Source organism: Lynx canadensis, chromosome X, assembly GCF_007474595.2.
Source record: "Lynx canadensis isolate LIC74 chromosome X, mLynCan4.pri.v2, whole genome shotgun sequence".
NCBI lineage: Eukaryota > Metazoa > Chordata > Mammalia > Carnivora > Felidae > Lynx > Lynx canadensis.
In genome coordinates this window covers 61,813,280-61,827,489 of record NC_044321.2, presented here as the reverse complement: position 1 = coordinate 61,827,489, position 14,210 = coordinate 61,813,280, and the positions used below count along the sequence as shown (strand labels likewise).

Here is a 14,210-nt window from a genome sequence, read left to right as displayed (position 1 = left end):
TTCAGTTTGTGTGTGTCTTTAAAGCTGAAGCAAATCACTTATAGACATTATATAGCTGGGCCTTATTTTATCAGACACTCTGTGCCTTTTGATTGTAGAATTGAATCCATTTACATTTAAAGTAATTATTTATAGGTTTGGGCTTACTACTGCCATTTTGTTCATTGTTTTCTGGCTGTTTTGCCAGAATTCTCTTGTTTCTTTTTTCTTCTCTTGCTTTCTTTGTGATTTGATAATTTTCTACAGTCATATCCTTAGATTATTCTCTTTATCTCCTGTGTATCTATTATAGGTTCTTGCTTTGTGATTACCTCCAGGCTTATATAAAGCATATTTATAACAGTTTATTTTAAGCTGACAGCAACTTAAATTTAAATGTGTACTAAAGATATGTATTTTTTCTGTACCCCCCCATTTTATGTCTTTGATGGCACAATTTAAATCTTTTAATTTTATGTATCCATTAAATTTTTGAAACTGTTTTTAGTACTTTCATCTTTTAACATTCATAATAGATTTATACATGTCTTACCCACCACCATTACATTATAGTATTCAGAATTTAACTATATAATTACCTTAACCAGTGAGATTTATAGTTTCATGTTTTCCTATTACTAGTTAGTGTCCTTTCATTCAGTTTTAAAAGTCCCTTTAACATTTTTTGTAGGACCAGTCTGTTGGTAATGAACTCCTTCAGGTTTTGCTTGTCTGGGAAATACTTGATCTTTCTAATTCTGAAGAACAACTTTTCTGGGTAGAGTATTCCTGGTTGGAAGTTTTTTTCTTTCAGCTCTATGAATATATCATGCCACTCCCTTCTGTCTTGCAAAGTTTCTGCTGAAAAATCTGCTGATACTTTTATGGGGGGTTCTCTTGCATGTAACAAGTTGTTTTTCTTTTGCTCTTTTTAAGATTTTTTCCTTGTCTTTAACTTTTTACAATTTAATTATGTGTCTGGATATGGGTCTTTTTTGGATTATCTTAGTTGGACTTTCTGGGCTTCTTGGATCTGGATGGCTGTTTCCTCCCCAGTTTATAGCGTTTTTAGCTACTGTTTCTTTGACTAAACTTTCTTCCCCTTTCTGTTTTCCTTTGGGGATCTCTATTATGCATATATTTATTTGCTTTATGGTATCCCATAAGTCCTGTCTTTTTCATATTTTTGCTTCTATGGTGGATGAGTTCCACTGCCCTGTCTTCAGATTTGCTGATCCTTTCTAACACTTGATCTTGTCTGCTGTTCAGCACTTTTATTGAATTTTTCATGTCAGTTTTTATATTCTTCACCTATGTGATATCTCCTTGGTACTTTTTAACTTTCTATCTCTTTGTTGAAATTTTCACTTTATCCATGCACTGTTCTCCTGATCTAGAGGGCATCTTTATGACCACTGTTTTGAACTCTTTATCAGGTAAATCTCTTGTCTCCATTTAATTAAAAGCTGTTTCTGGAGTTTTGTCTTATTATTTTGTTTGGAACATATTGTTTCCCCATTTTACCTGACTTTCTGTGCAATATATAAAACATCTACTTCTCCCACAATCTTGAAGGAGTAGCCTTGTGTAGGGTATGAACATTATCATTTGGCCTCGTCCTAGCTCTTAGTTTTCTCTCAAACCTTAGTGATTTTGCAAGCTAGCATCTTTGTTCTTAGTGGTTCCAGTAGTTGAAGTTGTTGCCAATATCTGTCAGTGTCCGAAAAGGATGGATACCAGTTAGCACTTAATTTGAGCTTATTGGAAGCTGGACCCTCAGCTATAGCTTCTATGATAGGCAAAACAGTCTTTTTCAGGGAAAGACTGGGAGATGAGTATTTCTAACTTGTGCCTCTGTACTGAGATCTTGGGTTATAGCCAGTAAAGAACTGTTTCTTTGTTTGATACAGTATTCTGAAACCTACCAAGTTTCACTGGTCACGAAAGCCAGGAAATCAATAGTTGCATCCTCTGGGTTGCAACCAAAATGCTGGGGTGCCATACATGTGCACAAGCTCCTTTCAAGGAGATACTGGTGACCTGGAGTGTGGCAGAGGGAGATTTCAGTCATCCTTTAGATGTGTGCTAAATTAGGAGCCTGACCCTCAGGTTACAGCCTTAAAACTATTCAATTAGGCCCTTTTTCAGGGAAAGGCTGGGAGATGGGTGTTTCTACTACCTCTGCACTGAGACCTGAGGGAATAGCCAGTGTGAGTCCTAACAAGCCAATTAAGACTGCTTCTTTGTTTGGTTAGTGTTGTGGGTCTCATGGATGCATGCCCCCATTGGATTTCAGGATAGGTCGTTTTATTTTTATTTTATTTTATTTTATTTTATTTTATTTTATTTTATTTATTTTTTTCAATATATGAAATTTATTGTCAAACTGGTTTCCATACAACACCCAGTGCTCATCCCAAAAGGTGCCCTCCTCAATACCCATCACCCCCCTCCCCTCCCTCCCATCCCCCATCAACCCTCAGTTTGTTCTCAGTTTTTAAGAGTCTCTTATGCTTTGGCTCTCTCCCACTCTAACCTTTTTTTTTTTTTTTTTGACGCTAAGTGAAATAAGCCATACAGAGAAAGACAGACACCATATGTTTTCACTCTTATGTGGATCCTGAGAAACTTAACAGAAACCCATGGGGGAGGGGAAGGAAAAAAAAAAGGATAGGTCGTTTTAGAGCCCTGTCTGTTAGGTGGAAGTTTTCAAACCTGGCATACTAGATGTTGGGTCCAAAATCTTGATTCCTCATGGAGATGTTGGCATTTGTGTTTCCTCCCCCATTGTATGTTGCTGTGCTGGTGTGGAGTTTATACTGAGAGTGTATCTCAGCCTTTCTTACCAATTTTGATGTGGTTTTTCTCTCATTTGCCTGGTGTTTATGAGTCACTCAGCTATTTTCTGGATTTCTTTCAGAGGAAATTGTATATATAACTGTGGTTTCAGTGTATCTGTGGGAGGAGATGATTTCAGGAGTCTTTTGTGTCACCAACTTGGACCAGAATCCCAATGTCATTGCTTTTCTGAAGTTCTAAGCCTTCTTTTGTTATCATTTCCTTTTTTTTTAAAGAGTGCTTTTTGTAACCAATTTTAACTGGGAGTGTTACTGGCAACAAATTCTTAGTTTTTCTTTATCTGAGAGTGTCTTTATATTTTCATTCCTGAAGGATATTTTTTGCCTAATATAGTTTGTAGTTCACAGTTTTCTTTCAGTACTTGAAAAATGTTATGCAACTTATTAAAATGGTTTCAAAAGAGATATATTTGTCATTTGAATTGATTTTCACCTATAAGTAATGCACCATTTCTGTGTGCTTTCAAGATTTTTTCTTTGTTTTTTTTTCAGAAGTTTAATTATGAATTGTTTTGGTGGTGTGGATTTCTTCACATTTATCCTATTTTAGATATTCTGTTTTTTTAATATTTTGGCTTATGTTCTCCCCCAAATTGGGAAGTTTTCATTATTTCTTTGGGAAATTTTTTAATTCACACTCTTTTTCTTCTCTCCTTCTGGGAGTTTAATGATATGACTATTATCTCTTTTTTTATTTTTTCATATGTCCCTGAAACCTTGTTCAATTTTTTTTCTTTTAAAATCTTTTATGTATTCAAGATTTTATTAATCTGCCTTCAAGTTCACAGATTCTATCTTCTGTCATCTCCACTCTACTCTTGAACCCATACAGTAAGGTTTTTATTTTTGTTATTATCTATTTCAGTTCTATAATTTCCATTTGGTTCTTTTCTATAAATTTTTATCTCTTTTATATATTTTATTTCTTTGTTGATATTTTTAATATTTTTTTAATTTATTACAAGGTATCTCATAATTGCTTGTTGAAGCATTTTTTGATGGTTACTTAAATCCTTATCAGATACTTCAAATTTCTGATTCATCACAGATGAATTAATTGTTTTTGATTGTTTTCATCATTCAGGTTCTGATTTCCCTGGTCCTCATTATAACAAATGATTATTCTAGACATTTTAAATATTATATTATAAAAGTCTGGGTTATATTTAATCATTATCATAGTAAGCAGTATCCCTTAGAAGTATAGTGCAAAGTTGGGTAAGGTGGAAATTCCTCTCCTATCTACACGTTTTTGAAACCTTTCTAACAGAAGTACAGCAACTATTTGTACTGTATTACTGTCTCTGAGTGTGGACTAAGCTCAGCCCCCCACAGGTTCCTGATGATACCACGAAGGGGGAAATGGAGATCTGACTAACATCTCTGTGTTCCTGTAGGGTGGAGGTGGAAACTCAGTTCCCAGTAGGGTCTCAGTTCCCAGTAGGGTCTAAATGACACCATGGGAAGGGAATGGGGGAGTGGGGTGCCAAGTAATATAGCCTCTCACCACCTAGATTTGCATCTTTGATGCTGAGTAGAGATAAAGGCTGAGCTCTCCAGCAGACCCTGCTGATAGCAGGTGAAGGAGGAATATGAGTGTTGACCAGCTCTATTTCCCAAATTGTTATTCAGTCTTAGTGCTGGTAGGTGGAAATTTAGGTTAAACTTCTCACTAGGCCTTATTGACACAGGAGTAGGAAGAAAGTAGAGTGCTGACTAGCCTGAATTATATCAGTCTTGGTCAGTCTATTGCTGCTGGTTGAGGGTGGCGGAGGTTCAGTTTGCCAATACTAACCCTTCAAAGGGATTATATTACTGCCTCCTGCTTCCATCAGAGAGGTATGGAAGATCTTAAGATCCCTACTTGGCCATTACTGACACCAGTTGACAGGGGAATGGGAGCAGAGCACTGCCTGCTTTTGATATGCAAGGAATGAAAGATCAATTCCATGCTTGGCCCTGCTGAAACTGAAACCACTTGGTAGGGAAATTGGAGCATGTTCCTTGTTGTTTCTGGGGTGGGTTGGATGGTCAACTTCCCACTCTGCCTGTTGAAACTTCAGGGGTGAAGAAGGAGAGGAGTGTGTGTGCTTTTTCAATTGATTTTTGGCTGGAGTAAGGTGGGAATTACTTAAGAGATTTTCTGTGATTAGGCTAGCATTTTCCTAGTCACTTTGTTGAGGGGAAGCAGGCTTTTTCTGGAGGTTTTTTTCCTGTCTGTTCCTGTTTGCAATTTTGAGTTGGAGGCTTCTCCCATACCCTTTCTGGGACATGTGTGAGGAGATAAGTCTAGCAGGGGGCTCACTACTGTATTCTATCTCAAGTTATGAGGTCTTAGGATCTTTGCCTTTCTACATTTTTCTTTCTTTCCACCATTCAGAGTCTTCCTGTGCTGTTTGTTGTGTTATGTTCAGATTTTTTAGTTACAAAAGGGAGGGTCTGGGAGGTATGGGGACACTCTGTCTTGGCAGGATCCTATTCCGTTGATTTTTACCTCTCTAATATGTTTCAAATCCATTAATGTCCCGGAATTCCCATTGTAGCATCCTTAATATTCATAAATTCACCCATCCTTTGGACAACCACAGTGGCCTCCTCACTAATAAATATATATTGTAAGAGCATTTTTCCAACAAAAAATATAGACACCCAAAAAGTTAACAACGGATTTTAAAAAATTACTTCCAGTGCTGAAGACAATTTGGGAGATGGAACTTAGATTCTTAGTATTAGGGCTCCTAGGATTTGATGACTTAAGTTGATAGGAACAATAAATAAGATCATTATAAATTTGGATTGTCTCCCCTAATCTTAAAGTTATGAGTCTTACAATTATGGTAATTCAGAGGAGAAAGAAATCACTTCTAGCTACGGTTTTCAGGGAAGCATTCATGCAAAAGCTTGGTTTTATGGGACAAGACAGGCAAAAAACAAGGTATGAGCAAATGTACGAGGCATACTTGGGGTGGTGGTAGAATAGACTTGTTTGTTAGAAATGGTTTCTGACATTTTTCCTAATTAATGATAATTATCACTTACAGTGCTTTTTAATTTTATGGATTAACAAGTCACTGGATTAGAAATTTTGATTCAGTAGGTCTGAGTGGAAGTGTAGGAATCTATTTTAAACAACCATTTCAGGTGATTGTTAAGTTCAAGGTAATTTGGGAAACAGAACTGTAGAAAACATAATGGCAGATCAAGTTGGAATAAAAGTAGGTTCCAGATTATGGGGGGCTTTAAATGCCAGATGAAGAGCTCAGAATGATGTTGCTGAACATGAGGAATATTTAACATTTGGAATTCTGTGACTCCCTTCTATTCACTACACTGGAAATGGTGCCAGTATTATGGATGTGGGTAGCATAGGTTAATAACTGTTCTCTTGTTTACATTGAAATAACTGTTAGGATTACCTGAACTCTGCAAAAATATGTAGTTGCAGGAATGAGACCTTTAGCTTCATAGCTCAGACAAGGGCTTTAGTAGGGTGTTCTTTAACCTCCATACTCTTGGAGTTTTTCCAGACTTTTTCCTGTGGTTGATTTCAAGCTTCATAGCATTGTGGTCTGAAAGCGTGCATGGTATGATCTCAATTCTTTTATACTTATGAAGGGCTGTTTTGTGACCCAGTATGTGATCTATCTTGGAGAATGTTCCACGTGCACTCGAGAAGAAAGTATATTCTGTTGCTTTGAGATGCAGAATTCTAAATATATCTGTCAAGTCCATCTGATCCAATGTATCATTCAGGGCCCTTGTTTCTTTATTGACCATGTGTCTAGATGATCTATCCATTGTTGTAAGTGGGATATTAAAGTCCCCTGCAGTTACCACATTCTTATCAATAAGGTTGCTTATGTTTGTGATTGTTTTATATATTTGAGGGCTCCCGTATTTGGCGCATAGACACTTATAATTGTTAGCTCTTCCTGATGGATAGTGCCTGTAATTAGTATATAATGCCCTTCTTCATCTCTTGTTACAGCCTTTAATTTAAAGTCTAGTTTGTCTGATATAAGTATGGCTACTCCAGCTTTCTTTTGACTTCCAGTAGCATGATAGATAGTTCTCCACACCCTCACTTTCAATCTGAAGGTGTCCTGAGGTCTAAAATGAGTCTCTCGTAGACAGCAAATAGATGGGTCTTGGTTTTTATCCATTCTGATACCCTATGTCTCTTGGTTGGAGCATGTAGTCCATTTACACTCATTGTTATTTTTGAAAGATATGTGTTTAGAGTCCTTGTGATGTCTGTAGGTTTCATGCTTGTAGTGATGTCTCTGGTACTTTGTGGTCCTTGCAACATTTCACTCACAGAATCCCCCTTAGGATCTCTTGTAGGGCTGGTTTAGTGGTGATGAATTCCTTCAGTTTTTGTTGTTTGGGATGACCTTTATCTCTCCTTCTATTCTGAATGGCAGACTTGCTGGTAAAGGATTCTTGGCTGCATATTTTTTCTGTTTATCACATTGAAGATTTCCTGCCATTCCTCTCTGGCCTGCCAAGTTTCAGTAGATAGGTCTGCCAATAGTCTTATGGGTCACCCTTTATAAGTCAGAGCCTGTTTATCCTTAGCTGCTTTCAGAATTTTCTCTTTATGCTTGTATTTTGCCAGTTTCACTATGATATGTCGTGCATAAGATCGATTCAAGTTACGTCTGAAGGGAGTTCTATGTGCCTCTTGGAAATCAATGCCTGTTTCCTTCCCCAGATCAGGGAAGTTCTCAGCTATTTGTTCAAGTACACCTTCAACCCCTTTCCCTCTCTCTTCCTTTTCTGGAATTCCTATCATACAGATATTGTTCTGTTTGATTGATCACTTAGTTCTCTAATTCCACCTCATACTCCTGGATTTTTTTATCTCTCTTTTTCTCAGGTTCCTCTTTTTCCATAATTTTATCTTCTAATTCGCCTATTCTCTCCTCTGCCTCTTCAATCCGTGCTATGGCTGCCTCCATTTTATTTTATACCTCATTTATAGCATTTTTTAGCTCCTCATGACTATATCTTAGTCCCTTGATCTCTGTAGTAATAGATTCTCTGCTGTCCTCTATGCTTTTTTCAAGCCCAGTGATTAATTTTATGACTATTATTATAAATCCTTGTTCCGTTATATTGTTTAAATCGTTTTTGATCAATTTGTGAGCTGTCACTACTTCCTGGAGTTTCTTTTGAGGAGAATTCCTCTGTTTTGTCATTTTGGGTAGTCCTGGGGTGGCGCCAAACTGCAGGGCACTTCCCCTGTGCTGTCTGGAGTAACTTGTGTTGGTGGGCAGGGCCACAGTCAGACCTGATGTCTGTCCCCAGCTCACTACTGGGGCCACAGTCAGACTGGTATGTGTCTTATCTTCCCCTCTCCCAGGGTCAGGACTCACTGTGGAGTGGTGTGGCCCCTGTCTGGGCTACTTGCACATTGCCAGGCTTGTGCTGCTGCTTTGATGGGATCTGGTATATTAGCCAGGGTGGATCTGTAAGGTACACAGGGACAGGAGGGGTAGGCTGAGATCGCTTTGTAGTTGGTGGTCCCTGTGGGAGGGGCCCTGCAGCACCAGGAGGGAGGTAGACCTGTTGGAGGGATGGTTCCACAGAAGCACAGAATTGGGTGTTTGCATGGTGCAAGCAAGTTCAGTGTCAGGAACTGGTTCCCTTTGGGATTTCAGCCTCTTCTGTGGGCCTCTTGTCTACGCTTGACTCCTGAGAATCCATTCTGCCAGTCTTCTGGCGGTTTTCTGGGTTATTTAGGCAGATGTGGGTGGAATCTAAGTGATCAGCAGGATGAGGTGAGCCCAGAATCCTCCTATGCCGCCATCTTCCCTAAAAGTCTCATTTTCTTCTTTTAAAATCACTTCTGATTTTAGGCAAAGCTGATTTCCAGCCCCATTCACAGCCATTCCTTCCTGGGACTCCAGTCACAACACATATTATTAATTGATAGTTTTAAGTTGTTAAAATTTTTATTACAATCATTAAGATTTCTAATGGTACTGCAAAAGACTTTACAATAAGGACTATATATATTTCTTAGATTAAGCCTATACAGACTGCCTTTTAATGATCATGGTAAATTGTATCAGATTTCAACATCTTCAAGGTCACCTAGGAAAAATGAAAACCTCTAAACTAGAATTCTCTTTTCCTAGCACCTAAATTACAGCATGTGAATAGTAATACTTGTGAGGTCAAATGGGAGTCTCTGGAGCCAATAAAAGGAGATCCAATTGTTTACAACCTTCAAATCATCACTGATAAAGGAACTGACCTGGTAAATTCTTGCAAATTTAGTCTTTAAAATTTTATAATTTTATATTCTACTTGGGATTGAGCTCTTGTTGTGGAATAAGATATCCTTTTAGAACGTTTAAAGTAATGAAATCTTATCCAAAAGACCTACCTTTTCCCTAAAGTTTTATGTACATATTACTTATTTTGGAACAATTTGTTTATTCACTTAATTAATATATCAAGACTGAATGATTTGATATTTCTAGGTTTCACTGACCACATGCACAACTCCTTCAAAACCAAATGAAATTAAATTTTAACAATTATAAGTCTTTGTTATTTCTTACACTGGACAAAATTATGTGAGCAGTACTGAGTCCTCATGATATTATAGACTGTAAGAGTAATTTTATTTTATTTTTGCTGTGAACATATTTATGAGATGAATGGGTTAATTCATATTTTTCTTGTCAAAAACTATACCATATTATGGCAAAACAATATAATTTTCACTTTGTCTCAATATTCTTTAGATTTACAAAGGACCAAACACTTCATTCTCCTTTTCCAAATTTGTCACAAATTCACATTATCGCTTCAAGGTCTGTGCTGGACGCCAATACCACACTTCTGATGGGATACAAGAGCTCTGGGGACCATATAGCCCCAGCACTCTTTTCTCCACACATAAGCAACATCCAGGGCCTGGAAAAGGCAGTGAAGGAAAGGGGGGAAACAGCCCCAGTGAAGAGAAAGAAGAAAAGCCCAGAATGGAGATGAGTGATGATACATTTATTCTAATCCTTGTGATAGGATTTGCACTAGTTGCTATTTTGTGTGCTGTTGTAATTCAATATTTTCTAATCAACTAATTTTTATCCACTTTACCTTTTTAGGAAGTTCTAAAACAAATTACATCAAATATAGAACTTTCTAGATACATCTCAATTCTTACTTAAAAGTAAATCTCGGGGCACCTGGGTGGCGCAGTCGGTTAAGCGTCCGACTTCAGCCAGGTCACGATCTCGCAGCCCGTGAGTTCGAGCCCCGCGTCGGGCTCTGGGCTGATGGCTCAGAGCCTGGAGCCTGTTTCCGATTCTGTGTCTCCCTCTCTCTCTGCCCCTCCCCCGTTCATGCTCTGTCTCTCTCTGTCCCAAAAATAAATAAACGTTGAAAAAAAATTAAAAAAAAAAAAAAGTAAATCTCACTTGGTAGAAATCCTTGTGAACATTCATCTAACAGCAAAAGAACTGCTTTATACTCAAGAAATTCATTGTGACAATGTAAGAGATTTTATTAGGAAATGGGTCTATTTTAAACTTGAGAATGTTAGCAATAAAAACAGTTCCACTATTATATAAAACTATCTAGAATTTCTCATGAAAACCATTTCCAGCCTTAATTCTTCTAATTAATATTTTGCAATTTTTTTTAGAATTATGAGAGGATAACAGCATTTTGGAATTTTATTTAGAAAAAAAGTGGGAAAATCAATTCTATATGTCAACTTACAATCATATGAAATAATAAAAACATATCTACCAATGATCTGTACTGTAATTTTTTCAAAGTAATGTATTTAGCTGTTTCGCTTGTGCCCTGATAAATATTTTGACAGTAGGTAAACTTAGGGCACTTTGGGAGTAGAAGTTGGAAAGTGAGGAGCCATTTTATACTATTCTAAACCTATTCTAAACTCTTTAAAATACATGCAGTGGTGGTTACCCTCTAATCAGAATGACTAAACATACATATAATGACCCAGACTTGTACACAGCATATTAAAATGATTTCTTTTGGTGAGAGACAGACTAGCACACACGGTAGCTCATGGGGAAAATGAATCCCCATAGCAATTGGCTTGGAAAGTGAGAGGGACTAAATTTTGTGGTTTCTTGCAACCAAGAGGGCTTAAAGCCTGGAGTGTTAAAGGTTGCTGGGCTTGGCTAGAATACACCCCAGAGGGGAGTGTGCTGCTCTGGGAAGAAAAAAAAAACAGCAGGCAAACAACCTGCTGATACACAATGAGGAAACAGCAATCTGAAGTGTGCCTGTGCCACACAGTGGGGAGTTTATTCACTCATTTCAGAGCCCACCCCAGACACTACCCATGGAGAGACCCCTCCAGGAAACTGGTAGGCATCATTTCCCTTTACCTGCCCCTCAGCATAAGCACAGGGACACCTGAGGGAACCAGGGTAGCACCAACACTCACTAATTTCCACCAAGCCCCACCCTCCACGCTCACATGGAACACCCCCACCCAGTCACGCTTCCCTCAGTACAGTAGGCCCCATCCCCCAGAGGACAAGTGTAAACCACTGCTCACACCACATCTCCCAACATGGGAGTTCTGCAGAGCCTCAGTTCCAGTGGCAGTGGCAACAGATCTTATTTAACAAACAGACCAAAGTGCACCTAGTTAAAATGTGCCACATGCAGGACAGAGACCAAACACTGTCCACAATAGGCAAAGAAAGCCTCTACAGATGACTGGCCTGAAGTATAAAAGACAAAACAGCAGAGCGCATGCAGTACCCATTAGAGACACTCCCAAACACTGAAGGCCCTGGGGATTATGGGATACTACACAGTAGGGCTCACAGGACCTATTCATAAGGCCATTACACTCCAAGAACAAGAGATATAGTTTACTTTCCTAACACAGAGAAACAGGCACAGAGACTTAGACAAAATGAGAAGACAGAGAAATGTATCCCAAATGAAAGAAAAGGACAAGACCATGGTCAGTGATCTGAATGAAAAAGACATAAGTCACATGCCTGACTAGAGAAAGTAAAGTAATGATGTTAAGAATACTCACTGGGTACTGGAGGAACATGGTAGCATAGGAGGACGCTGGGCTCACCTCGTCCTGCTGACCACTTAGATCCACCCACATCTGCCTAAATAACCCAGAAAACCACCAGAAGACTAGCAGAATGGACTCTCCTGAGCCAAGCATGGATGAGAGGACCACAGAAGAGGGTAGGAATGGGGGAGAGGAAGTGTGTGCTACATGGACTGGCGGGAGGGAACCAAGGCAGTGGAGGGGCAGCCCGCCAGGCAAGGCAGAGCCCCCAAGTCTGGTTTACAAAAGTGGAGGGGCCGGATGGAGTGTGTTCTGACAGCCAGCAGGACTTAACATCTGGAATGTTATAAGCCAACAGCTCTGCTCAGAGAGCGGGAGGGCAAGAGGACAACGGGAGGGAGAATTGTTGAGCCCCAAAGGCCAGAGCTCAGTTCGGCGGGGAACAAAGGCGCTCGCCAGTGCCATCTCCCTCGCCCATCACCCAGCCAAAATCCCAAAGGGAACCGGTTCCCATCATGAAACTTGCTTGCACCACACAAACACCCAAAGCTGTGCTTCTGTGGATCCATCCCTCTGATGGGTGTGCCTCCCTCCTGGTGCCACAGGGCCACTCCTGAAGCAGAACACCGAAGGCAAAGCAAGCTGAGTCTGCCCCTCCCACCCCTGTGCACCCTGCGGATCCACCCCAGCTAATATGCCAGATCCCGCAAGCACCACAAGCCTGGCAGTGTTCAAGTAGCCCAGACATTGGCCACACCACTCCACAGTGAGTCCTGCCCCTAGGAGAGGGGAAGATAAAGTACACACCAGTGGCCCCAGCGGTGGGCTGGGGGCAGACATCAGGTCTGACTGCGGCCCCGCCCATCAATGCAAGTTACTCCAGACAGCACAGAGGAAGAGCCCTGCAGTTCCGCACCACTCCAGGGACTATCAGAAATAAGGAAACGGAAGAATTCTCCTCAAAAGAAACTCTAGAAAGTAGCGACAGCTAACGAACTGATCAAAAATGATTTAAGCAATGTAACAGAAAATGAATTTAAATAATAGTCATAAAATTAATCACTTGGCTTGAAAAAGTATAGAGGACAGCAGAGAATGTATTACTACAGAGATCAAGGGACAAAGAAACAGTCAGGAGGAACTAAAACATGCTATAATTGAGCTGCAAAATAAAATGGAGGCGACCACACCTCAGATTGAAGAGGCAGAGGAGAGAAGAGGTGAACTAGAAGATAAAATTATGGAAAAAGAGGAAACTGAGAAAAAGAGAGATAAAAAAAATCCAGGAGTATGAGGGGAGAATTAGAGAACTAAGTGACACAATTAAACGTAATAACATACGCATAATTGGGATTCCAGAGGAGGAAGAGAGAGAGGGGTACTGAAGGTGTACTTGAAGAAATCATAGCTAAGAACTTCCCCCATCTGGGGAAGGAAAAAGGCATTGAAATCCAAGAGGCACACAGAACTCCCTTCAGACATAACTTGAATTGATCTTCTGCACGACATATCATACTTAAACTGGCAAAATACAAGGATAAAGAGAAAATTCTGAAAGGAGCTAGCGATAAACAGGCTCTGACTTATAAAGGAAGACCCATAAGACTAGTGATGGATTTATGTGCTGAAACGTGGCAGGCCAGAAATGAATGGCAGGAAATCTTCAATGTGATGAACAGAAAAAATATGCAGCCGAGAATCCTTTATCCAGCAAGTTTGCCATTCAGAATGGAAGGAGAGATAAAGGTCATTCCAAACAAACAAAAACTGAAGGAATTCATCACCACTAAACCAGCCCTACAAGAGATCCTAAGGGGGATTCTGTGAGACAAGGTACCAGAGACATCACTACAAGCATGAAACCTACAGACATTACAATGACTCTAAATCCATATCTTTCAAAAATAACACTGAATGTAAATGGACTAAATGCTCCAACCAAAAGACATAGGGTATCAGAATGGATTAAAAAAACATGACCAATTTATTTGCTGTCTACGAGAGACTCATTTTAGACCTCAGGACACCTTCAGATTGAAAGTGAGGGGGTGGAGAACTATTTATCATGCTACTGGAAGTCAAAAGAAAGCTGGAGTAGCCATATTTATATCAGACAAACTAGACTTTAAATAAAAGGCTGTAACAAGACATGAAGAAGGGCATTATATAATAATTATAGGGTCTATCCATCAGGAAGAGCTAACAATTATAAGTGTCTATGCGCCAAATATGGGAGCCCTCAAATATATAAAACAATCACAAACATAAGCAACCTTATTGATAAGAATGTGGTAATTGCAGGGGACTTTATACCTCACTTACAACAATGGATAGAT

At 39.3% G+C, this 14,210-nt stretch overlaps 1 protein-coding gene across 1 annotated transcript; it reads left to right on the top strand.

The window, feature by feature from the left end:
- Positions 1-2,141: 2,141 nt before the first annotated feature.
- On the top strand, positions 2,142-9,995 carry LOC116737741 (fibronectin type III domain containing protein 3C1-like). The gene is made up of 3 exons (XM_032592063.1): positions 2,142-2,229; positions 8,981-9,102; positions 9,596-9,995. The coding sequence occupies exons 1-3, from the start codon at positions 2,142-2,144 to the stop codon at positions 9,932-9,934; spliced, it is 549 nt and encodes a 182-aa protein (XP_032447954.1). The 3' UTR covers positions 9,935-9,995.
- The last annotated feature ends 4,215 nt before the right edge of the window (positions 9,996-14,210 follow it).

Bases quoted from the DNA above. Each gene is read 5' to 3' on its own strand.
- LOC116737741 (XM_032592063.1), top strand. From the start codon at position 2,142: ATGGGTGTTTCTACTACCTCTGCACTGAGACCTGAGGGAATAGCCAGT. The intron at 2,230-8,980 runs GTTAGTGTTGTG...CTCTTTTCCTAG, and splicing joins TAAGACTGCTTCTTTGTTTG to CACCTAAATTACAGCATGTG. The intron at 9,103-9,595 runs GTAAATTCTTGC...AATATTCTTTAG, and splicing joins CTGATAAAGGAACTGACCTG to ATTTACAAAGGACCAAACAC.